This window comes from Bos javanicus, chromosome 18 (genome assembly GCF_032452875.1).
Source record: "Bos javanicus breed banteng chromosome 18, ARS-OSU_banteng_1.0, whole genome shotgun sequence".
In the NCBI taxonomy this organism is placed as follows: Eukaryota; Metazoa; Chordata; class Mammalia; order Artiodactyla; family Bovidae; genus Bos; species Bos javanicus.
Window position 1 is genome coordinate 23422257 of NC_083885.1, and position 24921 is coordinate 23447177.

General features: G+C 51.4%; 1 protein-coding gene across 2 annotated transcripts; it reads left to right on the forward strand.

The window, feature by feature from the left end:
• The first annotated feature begins 1922 nt into the window (after positions 1–1922).
• On the forward strand, positions 1923–23738 carry IRX5 (iroquois homeobox 5). 2 transcript variants are annotated; one of them, XM_061387228.1, is made up of 4 exons: positions 1923–2728; positions 3794–4199; positions 4348–5127; positions 23616–23738. In XM_061387228.1, the coding sequence occupies exons 1-4, from the start codon at positions 2480–2482 to the stop codon at positions 23678–23680; spliced, it is 1500 nt and encodes a 499-aa protein (XP_061243212.1). In that variant the 5' UTR covers positions 1923–2479; the 3' UTR covers positions 23681–23738. The 2 variants fall into 2 exon arrangements, with proteins under 2 accessions (XP_061243212.1, XP_061243213.1); XM_061387229.1 differs by lacking the exon at positions 23616–23738 and having other exon boundaries at positions 1926–2728; positions 4348–5702.
• The last annotated feature ends 1183 nt before the right edge of the window (positions 23739–24921 follow it).

Below are 24921 nucleotides of genomic sequence, written 5' to 3' on the forward strand. Positions count from 1 at the left end.
CAGGAAGCCCGGCCGAGACGCGGAGGGTACGCGGTGGCAGAGTGGACGCGGGGCTCACCTCTCCTCCGCAGCGCGGGAGCGTGAGCCGCGGACGCTCCCTCGTGGCTGGCGCGAGCCCCCGGCTGGCGGCGCGCGCGGGCCGCTACCGACCGTTAGCGCGAGGGGCTGCGGCGGCGGCGGCGGCGGCGGCGGGCGGAGCCGGGGGCGGGCGCTGGGGAGCTGAAGGGCCGCAAGAGCGCGAGCGACGCGAGCAGGGCGGGGACGCTCCTGGGCACTCCCCGCGATCACCCCGGCCCAGCCCGAGCCCCGGAGAACACTGCTCCCTTGGCTGCCTGAGAGGCCGCCAGCGGTCGGCTCCGCGCGCTCGGGGCTGCTCGGCCTCGCCTCAGTCGCGGCCGGTTCGCTGCCACCTCAGCTGGGCTATGCCCGCCACCGCCGCCGCTGGCTTCCCGTCTCCATGACAATAGGGCGCAGACGCCCCGCCCCGCCCCGCCCCCTCGGCGCCTAGACTCGGAGGGAAGCGGGCTCACGTCGCCGAGGGGCGGAGCCTATAGAGGCCAGCGTCCAATTAGAGGTGAAGGCAGGGAGGGATGGGGCCGGGCGATTTCAGAAGTTGTAGGAGAATATCCGCCTGAGGGGCGGAGCCTGGGAGAACTGATGGCGGGGGGGGGAGGAGTCTGCGCGCGTGCGTGAAGTCGCGCTGCAGAGAGTGTGGGTCTGGAGAGCAGGCTTGTGTGCCAGACCCGGCTGGAACTTAGGAAATAAAAGTATCTCGACTGTCAGAGTCATTGAGGGAAACTTTGTGTCTAGGTATACTTCGGCTTCCGTGTGACTGCATTATAAAAGCCACAAAGTCCCGGATCTACTGGAGTGCCCAACACTGTGCCAGCCCCTGTCCTGGTTCACCAGCGCCCCTGTCTGTCCCAGAGTTCGAGTGCTTCTGTGGCTTGCGGTGGCGCTGGGTGTACAGACAGGCAAAAGGTCTGTTTTGTATTCTGTTTTGTATTCTTCGTGGGCAAGGGCTCGGCCTGTGACTCAGTTGTGTTTGCCTTGCCAGAGCCTCGCTGCACAAACAGTGATTGGGTTGGTTACTCCTCCGCGGACTGTTAGCGGTGGAGCGTGGGCGGGTGCGAGCTAGAGTGCGTGCGAACTGGAACAGGACCCGCACTCTCCACCACCGTCACCACCTGCCTAGAGGGGCGAGCTGCCGGTGATGCAAAGCCCCAAGAAAGGGGCAGCGAGCCATTGTGGGAGAGGGCGTAATGGGGTCCAGAGACTTACTCCAGTGTAGCTGCTTCTCCGTCTGGCAGCTCTTGCCCACAACCTCTCTAGAGAAAGGCTCCCCCCGTAGTACTGGGTCCCCAGTGTCTCCTCCCTCGCCGTCTGGCGGGGAGTTGGTGGAAGGGAGGCTGAGCCGGAGACGTGCAGATGTCCAAGGCCTGTCTCTCGCCCACCTGCTGCTGCTGGTGGAGAAGGACAGTCACCCCGGACTCCCAGCGCCCTGAACGCTGGCATCCATCCGGTTCTCCCTTCATTCAGGGGCCTTCATTCCTGGTCTCCAGCGCTCTTGTGGGTCCTTTAACTAGGGGGAAAAGCCAGGGGAGGGTGGACGGCGATCCGCTTTGGAGCCCAGCTTCCTCGAGAACAAGAAATCCGCTAACTCCGTGATTTACTGTGGCGTAGAAAAAGCAGAGCGTTCGCTGGAGCGCGGTCCGCTGCTTCGTTCCCTTTGTGCGTTGGAACGGCAGACCGGCCACCAGGGCCCGCTTGTGTCGGAACCGCCGCTCCGCCTCCCCGACTTACCAGGGGAGGAAAGTTGGAAGAGATCGTCGCGCCTGGGATGTGATTGTCATCCTGGGGCCGGCGCTCGAGAGTCTGAGTGAGAGAGAGGGAGAGACCGATGAGGGGAGGTGGGGGGGAATAAGAGGAGGGGGGAGAGGAGGGCCGCGGTGGAGAGGCGGGCGCTAGGGAGGGGCGAGGGGAGCGCCAGCGAGCGGGAGAGGGAGCCGGGGAGGAAGAGGGAGAGGACGAGGAGCGCCTGGCGGCCGGGTTGGCTGCGGCCGCCCAGAGGCTCCTGCCAGTCCTCCCACCGACTACACCCCGGGAAGGAGGAGCTTCAGGCGCGCACAAGGCGTCAGAATCCTCAATTTCCAACTTAGCATCTTGGCAGGACCTTTGCGAAGCCAAAAGCGGAGCCCCCCAGTGCAAAGAGCGAGGGGGAAAAAGAGAAAGCAACAAGGGAGGGGGGGAAACCCTGCCGGGGCGAGCGAGGCGCGCAGAGGAGCGGGCTCATCGGTCGCAGCCGGAGGCGCGCGGGAAGCCAGCGAGGAGGCGCCGCGGGCCGGAGCCCGGGAGCCGGGGCCCGAGGAGCGGCGGCCCGGGGCAGCCGGAGACCAGGTGCCCGCCCGCTCGCCCTCTCAGGGCGCCGCCCGGCTCGTTGGCGGCCGCGGCGCGGAGCGCCCCATGCCCGTGTGTGGCCATGTCCTACCCGCAGGGCTACTTGTACCAGCCGTCCGCCTCGCTGGCGCTCTACTCTTGCCCGGCGTACAGCACCAGCGTCATCTCGGGGCCCCGCACGGATGAGCTCGGCCGCTCGTCGTCGGGCTCCGCGTTCTCGCCCTACGCCGGCTCCACAGCCTTCACGGCGCCCTCGCCGGGCTACAACTCTCACCTCCAGTACGGCGCCGATCCCGCGGCGGCAGCCGCCGCCGCCTTCTCTTCGTACGTGGTAAGTGAGCGGGAGCCTGGGCGGGCAAGGGCAGCTGGGGCCGCGCGTGGCGGGCGGGGGCTGCGGGGGACACGGGCCTCGGCTTCACCGCGGACCGTCCGGCAGAGCCTCGCGGCCCCTGCGAACTTGGGCGATTGTCTCTCTCGGCTTCGCCCGGGTCTCGGGCTCAGGAGTTGCGCGGAGAGGAGAGCCGCGTCTTGCTCAGATCGCTAACTTGGCGGAAGGGGTTTTTTGGAGGAGAGGTCGCTTCAAAGAGCAACATTTGGTTCAAACGTGAGCTCTAGGCCGTCCCGCACATTTTACTCTATTTCATTTTAGGGGGTTTGGCCATTTGGCGAAAAGTAGTTCAAAAGAAATAGATCCGAAATCTGAACAGAAGCGTGCTTGGTCTGTGTAAATGTGTTTGGCCTCGCCTTTAATTAGTCCTCCAAAATGTTGCAAATCCGTAATCCTATCTTCGCAATCCGATTTGGAGGTATTAAATTTCTGAAAAGTCGGGCGAGCTGCGGTGCATCCGGGATTTTTCGGCCGGGTGCACTTTCTGGAAAAGCGCCGTGGCTTCGGTTTGGGGTAACACTTTTGGAGGGGTGGGAGTTCAGGGACAAGGCTTGGCTCTTCGTTTGCCTTTCTCTATGGGGGAAAAAAATTCCTTGACTTCCTTTGCTCACTACCCTTGTTTCTACTGCGCAGCCACTCGGGCGCAGAGAGCAGAGTCGCCGCCGCTGCCCGGGCCTCTCTCTGGGTAGAGGGGCCTGGCCTCGGTGGCCGGATCTGCTCACGCAGGGGAGGACGTGCCCAGCCAGAGGGGGGCCTACCAGGTGCCTGGGAAGCCAGGACTGCTCCAAGAGCCTCCAAGGACTCAGGGATTGGCGGCCTCCGCTTCCTTCTAAGGAGGAAGAGGGGTTGCCCCAGGGTCTGAGCCCTCCAGCCCTACCCCAGGGGAAGCCTGAGTGCGGGCCTCGCTGCCCGAAGACCCCTGGGCGCAGGGCAAGTGTGCTTCGGTCGCCCAGGTGGCAACTGGGGACCACGGCCCACTCTCACGTTCTCTCTGCCCGTTCCCTGCAGGGCTCTCCCTACGACCATACACCGGGCATGGCAGGTTCCTTGGGGTACCACCCGTACGCGGCGCCCCTGGGCTCGTACCCGTACGGGGACCCCGCGTACCGGAAGAACGCCACGCGAGACGCCACAGCTACGCTCAAGGCCTGGCTCAACGAGCACCGCAAGAACCCCTACCCCACCAAGGGCGAGAAGATCATGCTGGCCATCATCACCAAGATGACCCTCACCCAGGTGTCCACCTGGTTCGCTAACGCGCGCCGGCGCCTCAAGAAGGAGAACAAGATGACGTGGACGCCGCGGAACCGCAGCGAGGACGAGGAGGAGGAAGAGAACATTGATCTGGAGAAGAACGACGAGGATGAGCCCCAGAAGCCCGAAGACAAGGGCGACCCCGAGGGCCCCGAAGCAGGTTGGTGGACGCGGGAAAGGGTGTGTGGAGCCAAAGAGGGGCCTGGAGAGGGGGCGCCCAAGGCCTGGAGGTTGGGGACAGGGTTTTTGCCTTTGCGGGTGGGGACCTGTGGCCTCCGCGTCTCTGACCGCCTGGGTTTCACCCGCAGGAGGAGCAGAGCAAAAGGCGGTTTCGGGCTGCGAACGGCTGCAGGGGCCGCCCACCCCTGCCGGCAAGGAGACCGAGGGCAGCCTCAGCGACTCGGATTTTAAGGAGCCGCCATCCGAGGGCCGCCTCGACGCGCTGCCCGGGCCCCCCCGCGCCGGCGGGCTCTCCCCGGCCGGGCCCGCGGCAGCGCGGCTGGCCGAGGACCCAGCCCCTCATTACCCCTCCGGCGCGCCGGCTCCGGGCCCGCACCCAGCCGCGGGAGAGCTGCCCCCCGGTCCCGGAGGGCCCTCGGTCATACACTCGCCGCCACCGCCGCCGCCGCAGGCGGTGCTCGCCAAGCCCAAACTGTGGTCTCTGGCGGAGATCGCCACATCCTCGGACAAGGTCAAGGACGGGGGCGGCGGGAACGAGGGCTCTCCGTGCCCACCGTGCCCCGGGCCCGTAGCCGGGCAAGCCCTAGGAGGCAGCCGCGCGTCGCCAGCCCCGGCGCCATCGCGCTCGCCCTCGGCGCAGTGTCCCTTCCCAGGCGGGACGGTGCTGTCCCGGCCTCTCTACTACACGGCGCCCTTCTATCCTGGCTACACGAACTATGGCTCCTTCGGACACCTTCACGGCCACCCGGGGCCCGGGCCAGGCCCCACCACGGGTCCGGGCTCGCATTTCAATGGATTAAACCAGACCGTGTTGAATCGAGCGGACGCTTTGGCTAAAGACCCGAAAATGTTGCGGAGCCAGTCCCAGCTAGACCTGTGCAAAGACTCTCCCTATGAATTGAAGAAAGGTATGTCCGACATTTAACGCGGGCTGCGTCGGTCCCGGACCTTCCTAATTTATTAAAAAAAAGAAAACATGGCCTTGGCAGTTATTTTTCCATCAACATGAGAGAAAAGCAAAACTACCCCTCCTACTAAAAAGTTTATAGTACATGGAGATGGATGATATAAAAATGTAAACATCTCCACACACCCACAGAAATGTCTTAACCAACTGAAAAGAAAAATTTTAAAAAGGATTTGTATTAAATCTTATTCTGTATATTTAATGTAGCATTTTTGTATTTAAATTGATAATTCAATATCTTTGAAGTAAATTATGAAATTAAGACACCTGTACAGGCATTTAATGTTTTTTTGTAATATAAATATATACATTTGTGTTTCCCCCAAAACTGTTTCATAGTTTAAAAATACAAGTTTAATTTAATTTTTTTACACCTATTGATTTTTTTCTGGGTATGAGCTAAAGTATTATTACAGAAAGGAAACAGGTTATATACTCTTAGATTTGAAAAGTAAAAGAAACTGCAGCCGCCTTTGTAAAATGCAAAATATTTAATTAAAAGAGATTTTAACATTATCAGAGCCACTCATTACTTGTTAGAAGCCTCAATAAACTGTCCATCGCCCTGGACAAAAGATGCAACCTGCAAGTTTTTTTCGAAGTGGGGAATGAAAGGTTCCACCGAACCCAGTTTGCCAGCGGGAAACCGTAATTAGGCTTCGAGCTCCAGGGAACCTGGCCCTGCCCGGAATGCAAATTTGGATCACTGATGCGGGCTGCTGTGGGGGGTGATTGGACCCTGGAGGAGGGACGAGAGAGACCCAAGAGTGTGCCCAGAAGGGAGAAGAGATGGCAAAGCCAGTTAGAGACACGCACCACCCGAGCTCCAACGCTTAACCTAATTACTTCCAATCAGTGTCGAGTTTTATGCAAAGCAATCAGCTGGTGAACTTTGCTAATGAGTTCGATTTTATGCCGGATTTAGCCCTTATTACTATTTCAAAGGTGCTCTGGGCTAATGCGGGCGGGAAGCAGTTGGGGGATGCCAAGGAGAAGGCTTTCCTAAGTCACTGTTGTCTCTACCCCTTCAAAATTGGGCATTGATCTCTTCGCTGGATTTGATTAAATTAGTAATTGTTCCATCCGCGACCGTGCGGCTGGTAGGCGGCCGGGTAGATTCCCCGTGCAGCCGCGGGGCTGGGGCCGCGGGACCAGCGAGGGGACGGTTCCCCCCTTTCACAGGTAGGTGTCACACTTGTCCTGAATTACAAGCCTGCACTTTGCAGAGTCGGAGATTGGCGAGAGAGGGAGCGGAAGTGGGGGAGGGAGCACCACAGGCGCTTGGGGGAAGCAAGGGGAGCCCCAGATGGATCAGAAGAGTCCCCCGCCCCACCCCACGGGCCCCCTTTTTGGACAAGAGGCATTCAGCAGTTAAAGGACATTTGCCTTGATAATGAGGCCGTTGTGGACTTGATCAGGCTTGTCGTCACCTTAGCACGTCTCCCATCGCGGATTCAAGAGTCTCGAGTAGCTGCAAAAGTATTTCTGAGGTTTTATTTTCTCCATTTAATCCCGCACATTTCATCTCAAAACGAAGTCAGGTCGGGTCTCAGTCCCAAACGAGGAAGAGAAACCGCCCTGCGCCCGAGGCCCGCTAGCACTGTCGGTGCTCCAGTCTCCATTTTGCGCTGGAGATGGAGAACCACGGACGTGTGGAATTTCGTGGGAAATTTTCACTGGTCGGGGAAGGGGAGGCTTTAGAGCAAAAACATACGCCAGCGAGGGAAATTAATTTGCTCTATTAAACCCAAGCCTGAGTGTAGAGAGAATGTGTTTGCACATAACACCGGTTTAATTAGGCTAAATCAAAATGCACATATTTGCATTTCTACTCAAGTCTACTTTAACCCTACTTGATTTTTTAATACCGCCCAAACTTTCACCGGAGTTTTTACTTTTGCTACTTTTTCTTTTTCCTTTAAACCTGCAACGGGGCTTCTTTAGCTTATTCGAATTTAAACAAGTTTGAAACCAGCATTGTCCAGATGTTTTGGCGAACAGCAGTCGACTTCAGAGTTTAAATGAGTGAGAAAATTCACGCAGGGAAAATGGTTTCAAACTTGGAAGTGTGAATGATTAAATATGCATGAGACGATCGTATTTTACTTTGTCCCTTTAATTATAAATGATTTTTTTAAACAATTGAATTCCAGAGATGACTTGCCCTACCCCCCGCGCTCCAATCCTCTCCACCCACAACCGCCCCCCGCACACACAGCCCAGTTCACAATCAGTTTTTCCCCCCTGTTGAATATGCAACCCCAGGAATCACCTTCTCTTCTAAAAAAGTCAGAAGAATAGGCCAGTCCCCTTCTCTTAAGAGAGAGTTTAAGGACGACATCGACTCTGCGGGATTTGGAAGCACTGGCCCTAAACCCTGCCCAACGATTTTAAAAAGAAAATTACAGGCCTCCTTGTGTTCCAGGGAATATGCAAATGGCGAGGCGCGGGCCTCCCGGGTCTGATTGCCGAGGCTCGGGGCCGAATGCCCGCCGGGGCTGCCTGGGAACGGGAGCCGTGCACCGGGGAGCCCGCGGCATTTCTCCCCAACGAGGGGCTGCGGGAAGCGCCTCCAGCTGGGCAACGAAACCGCCAGAGGTTGGAAGGCTGATGCCCAAATTCGCTGTCCCCTGCCCGCATCCCTCCTACCCTTGGCCTCTAGAGTTTTCTTTGCGTACTTCGCCCTAAGTACAAGACCCAAATTAAGTTTAGGGTTTTCTCCTTTGCAGAGTTGGGGTTCGCTGACCAGTGTTTTTTCTGGTGTGTAGAGACTTTTCAGTTTGGGGGCGGCCTGCCGGGCGGATCGAGGTATGTGCAGTTAAGACATGTCTCCCGCGTTTAATCCCAGAAGTAGTGGCTTGTCTGTAAGGTTCCAAGTCCCTCCTAGAGCCTCTGAGCCTCTGCTTGGCCGCATCTTGGGGGCCGTGTCGAAGGCGATGCTCTTTGCAAGGGGCGGGGAGGGCAGGGGGGAAACCTTCCGGCCTGCCAAAGGTTTGTTCGCACACTTGAACTGGGGCGCGTAAATTACGCGATGCGAAGCAGCGCCTAAAACATCCCGGTGCTGGGGTTGCGCGGCATTTGTCACCTGCGCTTGGCTGCGCTGGTTCCAGTACCCAAACAGAGGCTAGCCTGGCACTAAGGGTGACTAGGAGTCGCTGAATCTCGCAAAAGAGTTGCTGAGTCCAGCAACAGAGGCCGCGGGATCACTGAGTGGGGTCCCTGCAGTCAGCCCCCGCCACCCCCACCCAGGGAGCTCCAAACCGGAGACCCGCTGGGGTTCTTCCCTTTTCCCCTCTGTGCGCGGCGGAATCAGCTTCTGGGATGTGGGGTGAGAAGCCAACAGCCCAGTCAGTCCCCGAGGGCTCAGAGAGGTTGAGGCTGCAGAAAGGGCCCTTCTTCCTCCCCACTCCTCGGATCTGGGGGCCAGTGCCCGAACTGTTGTTCTTAGGCCTGGGTGAAGAGCCTTTATCGAGGCCTCCTGGTTGCAAACCCCTCGGGGCCCTCTCATTTCCCCCGAGATGTACGCAGCTCTTGGAACCTGGAAGATTGAGGGGCTGGGGTAAAGTGGTCGTGCGTGCGGTTTCAGAACGGGTGGTGCCTACCAGCCCACCTGTCCCGCCTCACAAGCTGCCAACCCCGGGCAGAGACACAAAATAACGCCCTTGCAAAGCGCCCAAACTGAAAGGAATGTGCTTGCGCTCCCAAGAGGGAGACGCAGGCAGATGCAGTTCAGGAAGGGCGCCGCCTACTGGTCCCCGGGCGCCCTGCGGCTTGTAGAGAGGAGGAGTTAGGCGACACCCGGCCATGCCCCCTCCCCAACCCCCGCCCCCCCGCCGCGGGGTCCTTAGCGCTGAACCCCAAGAGGGTCAAATGTAAACTCCCCCGCCATCCCACTCGCTCCAGCCTAGGACCCAGAACCCAGTTAACACTGGGGATTCGGGAAACAGGGCCTGCGACCAAAAGAGGATTAACCCTGCAGATGCCTGCCATGGCTGGGGCACAGTCTTTACAAACCAGCGGCAGGGAGTTGAGCAATCTGCGGGCGGCCGGAGCAGCCTGCTGGTGGGGGCCGCCGCCGCGCGCAGCCCGGGCATTTCGGGTGCTCCCGCTCGGCTTTAGGGGCACGCATTCCGTTTCTGCGGGCCTTCCCACGGCCGGCCTCTGGGCCCCCGCACAGTTTTTTATTTGCGGTTTGGCATGTAGCGGGGTCTACCACGCAGCCGCGGCCCCCAAAGATCATTTCTATCTTTTGGCCTGTGGATTAGACATCTTTAGGAACGGGAAAAATAAAACCACCCTCGAATTCTTCAAACCCGGTTTAGAGCGCATCTTTAATGAGGTCGGCGTGGCAAAGCTGGAGGTGCTCACGTGGACTTCCTTCTAACCCTCCTGAAGGTGTCCCCTGGTCTCCCCTCGGGCCAGGAGACTTTGGGGGACAGCGGGAGGCGCGCCCTCTGTTTGGCTCTTCTCATTCCTTTGCCTCTAGGCAGCCGAATAGGAGGAAAATCGGCCGGACCCGGATCTTTCCCCCTGCTCTTCCCCCTAAACTGGCCAAAGCTGCCGGACTGTCCGTAGACCCACTCCGTGGGTCTCCCTTTTGGACCAGGCCGGAGAGGTTCTCCTTTTCGTTTTCGCTCTAAATGCGACTTGGGTCCCAGGCACCAGGTGGGGCCCAGGTTGTGGCCTAACACGATCGCCTCGGGGGCCGGGAGGCAGCTCCGGCTGCACACCCCGCCCTAGCCGGGGCCCCTCCGGGCCATTGGGGATCTCTGGCCTCCAGTCGGCCTCAAGCCCCAACCCTAGGTCCCCAAGGCCGCCCTCCGGGCCGCGCTTGTTTCCGGCGCCCGGAGGAGCCCGGCGCTCCCAGACGCCACTTTTCCCAGTGAAATCTGCTTTTATTTGCTCCGAGCAAACCCCGGGCTCTCAGTGCTCCCGCCTGATGGATGCAAATGTAAATGTGCACTTATTTAATTGGATCAGGCCCCAAGATAAAAGAGATAAACGGCTCCCCGTTTGCTAACTTATTTTCCGAGGCAGCGCCGCGTGGAGGGGAAACTAATGAAGGAGGGGCGCGTCGCCGGGCGCTCGAGCTCTCCGCGGCGGTGCGCGCTGGTCAGTCGGTTCGGCTTGGACCGCGGCTCCTCGTCCATCTCTCCTGCCCGCCGGGTAGGATCCGCTTGGTACCTTCGGTGCAGCAGGACCAGAAAGTGAGAAGGCGCGGCTTTGGCTTCGCGCTTGCAAATACCCAACCATTCACCACAAGGTTCTGCGGTTTGTTCCCCCTCTCCATTTATACCCAGCTCCCTATACTGGAGTCCTACTGGCCAGGCCCATTCGATGGAAAAATCCTTTCCTGCTCCCCTCCCCAGGCGTCGTCTTTCACCCCATGTGGCTAGGGCCACGAAAAAGGCCAGGAGTGTCCCCCACCTCCAAACACCAGGGTCCCGTGGAGCCGCCCTCCAGGCGCGGAGAACCTCTTCTCTGCTCCCAGACGGCTCTCTTTTTGACCCGGGGATTTCTTTCAGGACTGGCAAGGACACACCCTCTCCCCAATAAAGTATGCCCGCGATACACATAACCCTTCCATGGTTTCAAAGGGTCGCAGAACCCCAACATCCAGACTGTGTGAGGGGCAAGGGCTACCTGGTTCTCCTCTCCCCTGGGCGGGAGTTCAGAACTTCAGCATCAGTACGTCTGTCTCCTTAACCCTCGGAGAAGTTCGTTACCTGATTTTGATCTTAGGTGTTTCCAACAGTTTCTTTTCTGTTTAGAGGGGTAGTGGAGCAGGTAGGGGTGGGTGAGGGCAAAAGGGCGGCTGAGACAGACTGCGGAGGATGGGTGCAAAAGAGCTGGGGAAAGGGGGCGCCCTAGGCCGAGACAGTCGCCAGGTAGCCGTCGCAAGCTAGGCTGGTCAGGGCTGGGCCTGGTGAGGGCCGGCTGGTCTGGGCGGCCCGGCCGCGCCCCATTCCCAGTGCGCTGATGGATTGGCTTGTCAGGAGAGCTCTGTGCGCGGAGCCCATCAGAAAGCACTTACCTCGCTAAACTGAAATTACTGTCTTTTCAGGGGCTAATTTGTGTAACTCCCATGGAGGGGCTTGGAGGGGGTTTGATGAGGCATAAAATGATGATTAATGAATTTATTGGCCGCTGCTCATCAAACAAGGGCTGGGGAGCTCCGGTGCGCACCAGCGGCCTGTCGGAGGCGCTCCACACAGCTGGGGCGCTCCACACAGCTGGGGCTCTACCTCAGAGGATTCAGCGTCTTAAAGGATTCCTATTTGCATCCAGCCCTGGCCCTGGGCGCTTTCCTTTCCTTAGCCACCTTTTGCTGACCAGCCTTGTATTTGGGGTATGGGCTCCAGCCATTCCACCATCCCAGCAGGCTGCCGGCTCTAGTGTTGGGGGGAGGGGGGGAGGGACTCCTGTGGCAGCAGGCTCAGAGGTGGACAGAGCTGCTCCAGTGTTCTAGAAGCCAGGACTTGAGTGTGACCAGGGCATCCCAGGCAGCGTGGAGATGTAGGCTGTTGTCCAGAGGCATTATAGCTTACTGGTTGGGCCCTTTGGCCTTGGTGACTCAATTCTACATCTGCAATTTAATAAGCTGTGTGTCCCTGGGCAGATCACATAACCTCTCTGAACCTCAATGGCCCCTGCTGTACAATGGCCTGTACCACCTGTTTTGTGAGGATTCTAATGGGTTGCATGTGGTCATCCTTTGATATAGTTATTATGGTCATACTCTCTTAAGACCTCACTTCACTGAAGATGCTAGCTGAGGCTTGAGGGTGGGGGAGGAAGGGAGGAAGACCTGAGGCTTTGGGTTCTGACTTGGGGAAAATCCTGCCAGCGTGGCTGATGTCCTGGAGCACTCTTCCCTTCCCCACTTCCCTGGCATCTGAATATTACTCGCTAAAACTTGATTAAGGGGGGCAGTGGGGAGCCTGAGAAGGCAGCTCAGACCTTTTGGAGCTGACTAGACCTGGCTTGGGATTCCCTACAGGAGCAGAACTGAATTTCCGGTTAGCCCACAGGACAGTTCACAGCTGTTCTCATTCACACATAACCCACCCTTTCTCTACAGGCTCCTTCCTGTCTTTTGAGTGTGTCCTGAGGGCCTTTTGGCTACTTCCCCTAGTCTGAATCAAAAACCCGCAGCCCATAAACTTATAAACTCAGCTTGGAGTCTTTGCTTCCCCTACCTACCTGTACCCCCCACAGTGCCCCACCCACATCTCCCAACAACAGGCTCTACCTTTGTCTCCCCAGGACTTGCTGCCCTGCTGAAGCAGTGCATGGGAAGACCTTGGCATTGGTCAATCCAGTGGAAAGCTTAGGCTGGCCTCCATATTAGTGCAGCTCCACTTAAACCATTACCTTCTCTCTCTCCAACATGCATTAATTGAGCATCTGTAATGTGCCAGATACATTGTTCTAGGGGATGATGATGCAGCGAGCAACAAAGCAAAGTCCCTGCCCTCCTGGAGCTTACATTTTAGAGGGAAGGACAGAAAGTAAACAATAAGTGTGATAATGGCTAATCTCCAGGTGATGAGCATTAGGAAAGAAAAATTAAGGCCGGGCAGTCTGGGAAGCATCACCTGGGAGGGGCCATTTGAGTGGATAAGCTGGGGGAATGGGTGCCTGTGCATGCATTTTCATTCAGTGTGACTCTTTGTGATCCCATGGACTGTAGCCTGCCAGGCTCCTCTATCTATGGGATTTCCCAAGCAAGAATACTGGAATGGGTTGTCATTTCCTCCTCCAGGGGATTTTCCTGATCCAGGGATCAAATTCAAGTCTCCTAAATCTCTTGCGTTGGCGGGTAGATTCTTTACCACTGAACCACCTGAAAAGGACAGGCAGATAATCGGAGGGAGAGAGTTCCAGGCAGAAGGCATAGCTGGTGCAAAGATCCTGAGGTAGGAGCAAGTTTGAGCAACAGCAAGAAGACTTTTGAGGGAGGGAATTAGACCAAGGCAAAGCCAGGTTCGCATTATATGGGGCCTCATAGGTCCATGTGAGATTTTTGGATTTTATGATGACAGAGAGGGAGGAAGTAAGGGAGGGAAGGTTTTCAGGGGAGAGACAGGATCTAAGCTATGTTTTAAAGGCATCCCCAGGTATGAGGAGCTGAGACTCTGGAAGGGGAAGATTAGACATAGGCACCAGTTAAAAAGCTGATGGAGAATTTTGGGGGAGGTGATGGAATTCAGTCTTGTACCAGCATGGTAGCCAGGGAAATGGGGAGAAGCAGTCAGGTCTGGGTGATATTTTGAAAGTAGGGTCAAAGTTTTGCTGATGGGTTGGATCTATAAACACTCTTGGGAACAATAGAAATGGAATTCTGGGTGCCTTCAAGAATTTGAACCTGAAAACCCAGAGGCATGGAGTTGCCATATGCTGAGATGGATAACATTAGGGAAGAGCAGGGATTTGTATTTTTCAGAGAAGGGGGAAGTAAGATACTCCCTTGACCTGATACCCAAGTCCTTTGGCCCAAAGGAGTTGCTCTTAACATGCTGGCAATCCAGTGGCAAAGGTGTCCGGGCCAAACCCTGAAGTGAACAGATCGTACCTCCTGAAACCAGAGATCTCAGAACGCTCTAGTTCAGTTCCCTTTTTATTCCTGTCTTTTTTTCCTTTTCCCTTTTCTTTTTTTAAAAAATCAGTGGAGAAACTGAGGTTTAGGAAGTGAAAATGACTTGCCCAAGCTCACATAGTGAGTTTATGCATGCATGTGTGCTAAGTCGCTTCAGTCGTGTCCAACTCTTTGTGATCCAATGGTGAACCCTCCAGGCCCTTCTGTCCATGGGATTCTCCAGGCAAGAATACTGGAGTGGGTTACCTTGCCCTCCTCCAGGGGATCTTCCCAACCCCAGGGATCAAACCCTTGTCTCTACATCTCTTGCATTGGCAGCAGGTTCTTTACCACTAGCGCCACCTGGGACATCCCACTGAGTCTAGAGGCAGAACCAGATGGAAACCCGAGTCTCCTAACACCTAGGCTGTGTTCTCTCCCTCTGTCTCAGCCAAGCTAAGATCTCGCCAATATCTGTATTTTAACCGAGAACTCCTGGAAACAAAATGCCTTAACAGAGAGGAATGAATTTATAATGGTGGAATCTCAGACACTATGACAGGCTGTCAAGGGAGATATTTTTAGGCTGGGCTGGGAAACATCTTAGCCCTCCTCCAATGCTGCTGGAGGATGGGCTGCCTCCTCAGGACTCCGTGTGTGAAGTACAGATGAGGGAAAAGCTAGGAGTATGTCATCTCCCCCAGACACTCACCAGCAGGAAAGACTAGGACCGCTGCTCCTGCCAAGGAGTGTTTACTTCCCTAAATAATTGCCATCTGAAAAGATTTGCTCATTTCTCCTGTTGGAAGTGACTGCCTGCCCACCCACCATGAGCTCACATACTGCAAGCAAAAAATGAATATGCCTTCACCCATCATTTTACAGAGCAACTTCTAGCAAACAGATTTAAGTTGGGGACAAGGACTTCAATCATGAGTCTTTCATGCATTTATTTTGTATTTCCTCTTCTTTTTAAAAACTTAAAAAAAAAATTGTTCTTGTTGTCGTTTAGTTGCTAAGTCGTGTCTAACGTTTTTGTGACTCCATGGACTGTAGCCCACCAGGCTCCTCTGTCCATGGGATTTTCCAGGCAAGAATACTGGAGTGGGTTGCCATTTCCTTCTCCATCTTCTTCTTCTTCTTCTTTTTTCTGATGTCTCAGTTTGACTGTTTTTTGCTTCCTCCAACCCCTCGATCCTTTTCCTGAGTCCTTATGTTTTATATATGGTCGTCAGCTTGGGGATTTTTTTTTTCCTGTAAAAACTATCAGTGGCTTTGTCCCCAAGGGAACCCACAGGCCCTTAGAAACATCATCTCAACATCTTTCAAGAAGAATGAGACATCTATTAGCCCTAGATTCCAAATACCCTCACAGTTCCAGAACATACCAGACACCTTCCCAGCTAACACAGTTTGACATCAGACTTACCACACAGTTGTCATTTCTGAGACTTTTTTTTTAGATCTAAGCCACAAGGTTTTTTTTTTGTTGGTTGGTTGATTGGTTGGTTTTGTTTGCCTTCTATTTGTATCCAGCATCTAAATCTAAACTCTGTGGTAATAGGTGGCTCTTCTTCTAAACACTCATACGTGCGAAGATCTTCATGGCGAGTTGAGGACTGACTCTCTTGGATCACATAAAAGAGTGGATGAGTGGTGACCTGGAGAAAAGGGCTCATTTGGAATAAACACCACCTCTTTACTCTCATGAAGAATGTGGTAGAAATTGTTGGCCTGGTTTATTTTGGTTGGTGGAGATTATTTTTCTCTCCACATTTGTTTTTTCTTTCCTACCTTCTTTTAATTTTTTTCTTTGAATCTGGTGGTAAATGCCTGACAACTTCTAGAAACGTCTGAGAAGACTCCATAGAACTCAAAATTGCAAGGAAAGAACCCTTACCTTGCTCAGTGTTCCCTGAAACTTACTCATTTGAGCCCCACCCTCCCAATACTCATCACCTCTGACTCTTGAAATTACTATTTACAGAATAATTTCCTTTGAATTTTGTCACCATTTCCTTATATTGAAAGGAATGTTTATATTATCACAGTCACTGAAAAGCTAGTATCACTTGTCATCAATGGAAGACAATGATTGCAAAACTAATTAACTTAGTGAAGTTCTTGGCTGCCTGGGCTTCGAAGGCAACTTGCATCTCTCAGGGTCTCTGGTTGTTCTAGAGGTTTCCCCCGACCCCAGTCCTTCTGCTTTGCCCATGATTGTGTGTCTCCTCCTCCCACCTCCCCCCTCCCCGCCAGAAATGTGCTTACTACACTTTGAAAAATAGTAACTGCTCGTTTTATAGAAATGGAAACTCAGGCCCTGAGAGGTAAAATCATTTGCTCAAGATCACGCAGCTGGTTGGTGACAGAGCAGTCAGAGATGCCTGCTTCCTGTCCCCACCCTATTCCCCCATGCTCTTTCCTAATAAATCCCCTGCGCTATAACCCTTATGGCTTCCCAGGTGGCTCAGGGGGTAAAGAATTCACCTGCAATGTAAGAAACTCAGGTTCCATCCCTGGGTCAGGAATATCCCTGGAGGAGGGCACAGCAACCAACTCCAGTATTCTTGCCTGGAGAATCCCATGGACAGAGGAGCCTGGAGGGCCACGGCCCATAAGAGATCACAAAGAGTCTGACACAACTGAAGTGACTGAGCATGCACTGTAACCCTTATCTCCAGGCGTGCTTCTGCAGGAGCAGGACCGAGATGGGAGGATCGTTAGAAATCGGCCAAGCTTTTGTTCCTTCCATTCCACTGGTTCTGCAGGGCCTGAGTCTCTTTTATTGTAGTTCATTTTGGGGGGGTTAAGAACTTCCCAGGTGGCAAAGTGGTAAGGAATCTGCCTGCCAATGCAGGAGACACAGGAGACAGGGTTCGAGAAGAGTTGGGAAGATTCCCTGGAGGAAGAAATGGCAACCCACTCCAGCATTCTTGCCTGGAAAATTCCATGGACAGGGGAGCCCAGAGAGCTGCAGTCCTTGGGGTCGCAAAGTGTCGGGCAACTTAGTGACTGAGCATGCACACTTTAGGGATAAGAGGCTAAGATCTACAAACCAATATGTTCTTTGACACCGTGAAAGACTCTAGTCCTTCTCTGTTCCTTCTGCAGGGCAAGAAGAGAGGGTTAGAGCCTCCAGCTCTGAGCAAAGTTTGGGGAAGGGGTGGGTGAGCTTGAGGACATGAATACATTGCCCTTTGAGAGGTCCCTGCCTCTTCAGTGCCCTCTTTGCCAGATGCTTACAAATGGAAGGTCCCCATCTCTCTCCCCTTCTTCCTAAAGACGGCCAAAGAGACACATGGGAACTCTGTTTAGTGCTATCAAGTAGAGGGCTATTGGGTTTGCAGCTGTAATGTCACTCGAAGTTAGGCCCCCACCCCAAACATAGACCTTGTCCCTTTCCCCTCTCTTTCCTTTTCTCTCTGGGTGAGGACCTTCAGCCTAGCCTGTTTATTGGGTAGGCCCTCTGCAGCCTGCCCAGAAGCTCTGCCACACCTCTCAATGGTGCTGCAGCGCCCCTGGCCTACCTCCAGTGCCACCCCCTGCCCCTTCTCCAGGGCACTCATCTCACTACCTGAATTATATCACCAGCCAGAAGGACTTCAAATAACTCAAAGTCAAAACATCCCAAACTAGGTTATTTTATTCTTTTCAAAGCAATGGTAAATGGGATTGTTTCCTCAATGTTTATGTTTCCTTAATTTCTATATATACGGTAGAGTGCTATTCAGCCATTAAAAAGAAGAATGAAAATTTGCCATGTGCAACAACATGGATGGGCTTTGAGGGTATTATGCCAGAAAGTGAAATCAGTGACACAGAAAAAGACAAATACTGTCTGATATTACTTATGTGTGTGTGTGTGTGTGTGTGTGTGTGTATGTGAGTTGTTTAGTCATGTCTGACTCTTTGCCACCCTGTGGACTGTAGCTCACCAGGATCCTTTGTCCATGGGACTCTCCAGGCTAGAATACCAGAGTGGGTTGCCTTCCTTTCTCCAGGGATCTTCCTGACCCAGAGATTGAACCCTGGTCTCCGGCATGTGAAATCTAAAAAATGCAACAAACTAGTGAATATAACAAAAAAGAAGCAGACTCATAGACACAGAGAACAAGCTGGTGGTTACCAGTCGGGAGAGAGAAGAGGAGGAGTAGGGGAGTAGCAGATACAAGCTAGTAGGTATAAAATAAGCTACATGGATATATTGTACAACACAAGGAATATACCTATATTTTTATAGTAACTGTAAATGGAGAATAAGCTTTAAAATTTGTGAATATGATATTGTATACCTATAATATATAATATTGTACATCAACTATACTTTACTAAAAATAATTATATATATTTTTTATATATAAGAATAAAGCCATATAAAATGACAGATGAAAAATAGTGTCCCCAACTAAAGTCAGCTCCTTCCCATTCCTAGCCTCACTCCAGATCTTGGTTTCTCTTGCCTGCCTTCATCCAGTGAGCCAGTGGAAAGACTTCAGAAATGTGCCAGCAGTTTGCGTTCCCCCATGCTTCACATGCACGCACTCCTCAAGTCCTATAGATCCTTCTGAAAGTCTTATTCAACTGTCTCTCCCACCCACAGCACTAGTCTGAGCCTCATCATCTATCACATTGACCATCACATACCCTCCTGAAGGTCTTCCTGCCCCAACCATCTTTGTAGAACCAACATAGAGACTAAAGCCTGGAGCATCCTGGGTATTCAATACATGTCAATGGAAGTGAAAATGAAGAAATGCACCCCAAGCCAGGGTACTTGGATTTTCCTATAGAAATATGAATTTTGAAACTGCTATAGGATCAGACAGATGGAAATTCAAATCCTGACTGTACTGTATTATCTGGGGTGTACTGAAGAACCAGATTAGACAATCAGGAAATCTAAACAGAGAGGCCCAGGATCTGTGGTGATTGAGAAGGTAGACTCTGGTGGGTGCCAGACTTCTTGGATTCCATTCCCATCTGTGCCCTCTGTCAGCTGTGCAACCCGGGGAAAGTTCCTTAGCCTTTCTGAAATTCAGCATCTGCATCTATACAATAAGAATAATACAGTACCTACCTCATTGCTTGTTTAAATGTTAGAGTGAAAGTGAAAGTCACTCAGTTGTGTTCAACTCTGCGACCCCATGGATCCCATACACAGTCCATGGAATTCTCCAGGCCAGAATACTGGAGTGGGTAGCTGTTCCCTTCTCCAGGGGATCTTCCCAATCCAGGGGTCAAACCCAGGTCTTCCACATTGCAGGTGCATTCTTTACCAGCTGAGCCACCGGGGAAGTCCAAGAATACTAGAATGGGTAGCCTATCCCTTCTCCAGGGGATCTTCCCGACCCAGGAATTGAACTGGGGTCTCCTGCATTGCAGGCGGATTCTTTACCAGCTGAGCTACCAGGGAAGCCCAAATGTTCAAGAATGAGGATTAAATGAGATAATGGATGCAAAGCCCACTGAAGCCCATGGTGACCTCTCAAGAAATGTGAGCACTTACTATAATTGCTCACTACATATGGTTTCCTATGATTGCAAATGATTTCATTTGAGAACATCTAAAATTGTGTAGCATGTTTTCTCCAGTTCTTAACTACTTCACATCTTTTTGCTGACCAGCAATGGTTAAAATGGCTAGAGTTAAAAAAAAAAAAAAAGCTTATTTTAAGAATCACTCCTCGGAACATTATTTCATTACTTAAACTTTCTACTGACTCATCTGTTCCATGGTAACTGAGTCTCTCTTTACCAATAACTTTAATTACATCAATCACTCATTTCCAAAATTGCTGAATAATGAAAACTCCTAGAGGTGACACCATGGACTTCTGTCACAAAACCATGGACTTTTGGAGGGAGTAGAATAGGCTTTTCTTTATTTTAAAAAATAGCAGTCAGTACCTCAAATAAGGACCACAAGTCACTACTGAAGTAGTCAGTACTTCAAATGTTTAGCTTTTATGATTTACTATCTGTCCATCTATCTCTCTATTACTTTATAATTAGGAATGACAACTCACAACTTCCCGAATTGAATGGAATGGAATTTGTTTCCTCTTCTGACATTTCGTAATCATGTCTCCACCTTGATGATAAGATAAATGATGTTTGAGAATTCCAACACCTATTCCTTTGCTAAAAGCTGCTAATCAATTGCATAGAACAGTGGTTAACATAATACCTAAACAATTGTTTTGCTATTGATAATAATAGCTACCTCATTGAGCTCTTAGTGTATACTAGCTATTCTACTGAAGGTTTTACATACATGAGCTCAGTAAAGCCTCATCAAACCTAGGGAGTATGTATTATTATTAGGCCCATTTTATAGGTGAAGAAACTGGGACACTGAGGTTTACTTGCCTGAGTCAGTGTCAAAGTGAGATATGAACCTAGGAATATCTGATTCTTGTTTTTGGTGCCTAGATGGATCCAGGAGGGAGTTGCTGTGTGTTCTTTACGGGTTTAGGCAGTAGTTTCTTTTTCTGGCTACTTTGTGGCTCAATTCTTCTGTGAGTAGAATAAGTTACCTGCTATCTGCTGAGCTTGAAATGCTACCTGATGCTGCAGAGAAGCGGTGATCCTCAGTGTGATGAGGGCCAGGGTGATGGTGGGGAGGGGGTTGGCGTGCATCTCACAAAACCCCTCCCTGAAGAGTATACTCTTCCTCCCTCCTGTCGCCTTCAGGCCCTTGTCCTCTCCCTCTGGGACTGTGACATCAGCCTCCTAATAGGTCTCTCTGTCTCCAGGCACTCTCCCATCTTTCCATCCACATGCTCTTGCCTTATTAGCCAGGAGGCAGTAGCCAGGGGAGCTACAGAAGGTTGTAGAGTGGGAGAGTTACAAAATCTAAGCTACATTTCAACTGATAAAAGCCACAATTCCTCTCTCTATCTTTGAAGCTCTTCATCCATCTGACCCCATGTGCCCATGTGACCAGACCCTTTCCTGGGTGTCTTGTGCTCTGGTCACACTGGCTACACAGTCACTTTCCAAGCCACTTGTCCCCAGCCCAGTTCCTTGGCATCAGAGTAACCACCCAGTTACCTGTCCGAATGTACTCACCCTTCAGAGACTGTGTTCAGTTCTTCTAGAGGCTTCCAGGACTTTCTCAGTGGCTCCAGCCCCACACTGCTCCCTCTCCAGGGGAGGTGCTGCTGGGGAAGAGGCATCAGGGAAGTCCTTCCTTCTTGCTTTTCTTGTTCAAAACTATTCGACTTGGCTATTTGGGAGTATTTATGCCTCCATGCAAGTTTTAGGAGGAATTTATCATGTTGAAACCATTGATTTTTGTTTTTTTTCCCTCAGTACTGTGTCAGGTATAGCGTCTGAGCTTCAGGGTAGTAAGGATAAGAGCATCCAGGTAATTCTCCAAGGATACAGATGGAGAAAGGAACCAGATGCATGCCAGATTCAACCAGGAAATCTGAGGGCCCAGGTGTCTTACCTTGGGTGCAGGGGAGAGGCAAAGGTGGGGGCTCCAGGCAGGATGAGGAAGGGGCTCACGACCTGCTCCTGGTGAGTGGCCCTCACCTATGCCTGGTGTTCTTTGCAGGGTGATGAACTGGTTGGGTGAGGACTTGTACCCACACTCAATGAAGGAGGTTTCCTCACTTCGATCAGGGTTCTCTTAATACCCGTGGCCCAGTCTTGAGCCCTACAGGGGGACAAGCACAGGGCCTCCAGAGTACATCATGATGAGCAGTGCAGCCTTGGGAGCCAGGACGCCTGGGTTCCTGCCCTCCACCCTCAGCTCGCACCTGCCCCACCTTAGCCAATGGCACCACCATCTAGAAACCTGAGACGCAGTCTCAGCTTTTCTTGTCTTCTCCAGATTGGCATCTCCAGTTACCAAATCTGGATTCAGATTTGGTTGAATCAACGTCCTTAATTTTTTTCTTGAGTCTCCACTTCCTTCCTGTCGCCAACTCTGGAATCCAGGCCACTGTCATCTCTCATCTCCTTAGTAGCCTCCCAGATCTAGTCCTATTCCCTGAAATTGATTTTGCTCATGAAGATAGATTGGATATGTGATGATATCATTCTTCTGCCTAAAATATCTATCAGTTCTCTACTGCCCTCATAAAGGCTTAAACTCCTAAGTATGATATTCATTTAATTATTAGGCTCTAAACCTACAAAACCATTTGTCATTTCTACGTACTATTTTGCCTCTGGGATTTTGCACATGCTGTTCCCTCTGTCATGCCCCAGTTCTCACTGTCTGCCCCCGACCTTTCTACAGTCAACCCCTAGATGGTGAAAGATTTGTGCTTAAAGTTCCCTCCTCTGTCAGTGATAAAGGAGCAAAGCAAGGGGCAAGCAAAACTACCTACTTGTGTGAACTTGGGTACTTAATTCATCTCTGAAGTTTGGTTTCTCTTTCTATAAAATGGGGCACAATCATAGTTATAAGGATCCATTCTAGATAGATAGTTTAAAAGTTATAGGATTGTTTTGAGGATTAAAAGAGATCACTGCAGGCAAATTTCACAAACCAGTGGGGAATAAACAGAGACACAAGACCCAGTCCTAACCTTAAGGAACTTTCCATGAAATCAGATTCACACCAACATGGCTGACAGCTGCTGGAGAACCATTTCCTTCCTTCTCTTTTCCTAAAGGAACCCCACCTCTGTGTGGAGTGGCAATGTGCCTAGCCCTAAGGGATGGACCATTTATACCTGGGCCAGTTGTCATCATTCTATTTCCCTTGCCAGATGCTCACTTTCCCAAGCTCCCTTGCAATGAGAAAGTCAGGTGACCCATTCTGGCCAATGAGACATGAAGAGAAATCTACTAATCTTTCCGAATCTCAATCTCAACTTTTTTTAAATGAGGAGGTGGAATCAAAGACCAGTGTTGTTTAGTTCCCCCTTTTTTTTTTTTTTTAAGCAGAGAATCCCACTTTTTTAGTTCCAAAGAAATCTTACATGGAATACTAATATTTAACAGAGCACAATTACTCCAATTGAATGGGAGCTTGGAGAGCGCGGGAACTCCAGTGTAGGCTTAACAACCATGAAACAACTCTTGGAAAGCCACTGGGTCAGAGCATCGCTACATCCTGTAGTGGATATGCATAATTTTATTTGTATATATTTTTGGATACTTATTCTAGTCCAGCATTCTGAATTTCCCTTGGGAACCATCTGTCTTCACCTCTGGGTCTAAATGCTTTTGATGCACTTAATTCAATTTTGATTCTAGGGCTAGACATATGATTTAAGGCCGCCCAACATTCCATCCCCCTGGGTTCAGTGACTGGTTTAGGAATGTACACATGACCCAAAATGGTCCAGATTGAGATTGAAGCCTCAGATTTTTACTAAATTTGAAGAGAGGTACAGGCTCTTTTTTCTCATGGAACTTTAACTTGGGTCTGTAAAGAGCTGAAAACAAAGTCTACAAGGACAGGAACAGAGCTAAGAGATGATAAAAGACCAGATGTTAGAGACTTTGAGCCCTTGGATTAAATTTTGCCTGAAGACAGACAGACCTGCCACTGAATTTTAGTTTTGTGAGTCAATAGATTTCCTTTCATTTAAGTAGTCTGAGTTTCACCTTCTATATTTGCAACCCAAATTGTCCCAATAAGTACAGATCCTTTCCATATCTAGAATCTTGGATCCTCTGAGAGGTATATATGAAAGCTGTTTCACAAACTTTTCAGTTTTTCTCCTCCTGGGCATGTGGGAGAATTGTCCTTCTCCACTGGTTCTGAGAAAGGCAGGGCATATGCTTTCCTCTGCCAAGGAAATACATGTTATTTCCGGGTGGGTCTTTAAACATCGTGCACAATTCACCACGTTCTCTTTTTCCTTCCCATAATGATGTTCCAGATGGTGGAGCCTCTATCATCCTGGGTCCCAGGCTGAGGACAACATGGAGCGGAGACCCCTGCTGACCCTCGATGGATACGCACCGTGAGCAAGAAATAAACCTTTGTTGTTTTAAGCCACTGAGATTTGGGGTCATTTGTTATAACAGCATAACTTAGCCTATCCTGAATAATATGTTCAGAAACATTCTCCTCCTCCTCTTTCTCCTTCTTCCCCTCCTTGTCCCTTCCTTTCCCACAGCTGCCCTGCTCTGCCCAGCAGTCTTATATAACTCTATTTCTTAACTTATCTTCTGTCAACAGACTATTAAAAGGCATCCGTGATTGGTCATCTCCTGCCTTCCCAGTGATATTCAAGTGGACCTTGGCAGGAGATCACCAGCCTGGCCCACAAGGCCATGTCCCTGGCATCATCAGCAGTGCTCATCAATTACAGCTGTCAGTCAGTAGGCCTCCCTAGCACTGGCCTCAGCAGGAGGTAACTTCCTAAGCAAATTATTGGATTCACAGGGCTCTGCATTCTGAAACAAAACCTTCTCCAGGAATGCCCATTCATTATCTTAGGAAGATGAACAAGATCCTGAAGTTTGTGCTATGGTAGTCATAACAATACTCTGCCAACATTAAAAAAATTGACAATTAAAAGAATTATATACATTGACCTTCATTGTTAATATGCAATTTCTAGAGCTTATCAGTCAATGAAGATGATGTATGAGATTCTGCAGCTGTGGTGAAGGTTTGGCGATGACTAAGTTCTTTGGAAAGCAGAAAAGAAGTAAAACATTCCTGAAGCTTGAGTGTGATCATCTTTATGAATAAGTATGATACTTGCACAGCTCAAGAGTCTCAAACTTCCCTGCTGACATGGCCAGAAAGGCCACACAGATGGGCAAGCAAGCCAAATGAGAGTGGTGGCAACTAAGCATCCTAATGCTGCCTTTTCTACATTCAGTACTGGCTGGTTGTTACCATCCAGGATTGCAAACCCCATATTGCTAGTTCTTTCCTTTTCTTTTTTCAGTGAAATTTGAAATCGATATAAATCATCAACTGCATCATATTTTCCCTAAAATACTCCAATATCCAAGCTTAGTGGGTAGGCACAGGTAGACTGTTTCATAGAATATAACTTGGTCACCCTTATCATCTCTTCCCATTTTACACCATCTCCATTTTCCAGATTAGGAAACCGAGGTTCAGAAAAGGAACGTGACCTACTCAAAAGGACACAGCCAGACTTTGAAACTCAAACCATACCTTCTAACTGCTTTTCTTCCTCTTGTGTCCCAGCCGTCTTCTCATGG

Bases quoted from the DNA above. Each gene is read 5' to 3' on its own strand.
- IRX5 (XM_061387228.1), top strand. From the start codon at position 2,480: ATGTCCTACCCGCAGGGCTACTTGTACCAGCCGTCCGCCTCGCTGGCG. The intron at 2,729-3,793 runs GTAAGTGAGCGG...CGTTCCCTGCAG, and splicing joins CCGCCTTCTCTTCGTACGTG to GGCTCTCCCTACGACCATAC. The intron at 5,128-23,615 runs GTATGTCCGACA...ATGATGTTCCAG, and splicing joins TCCCTATGAATTGAAGAAAG to ATGGTGGAGCCTCTATCATC.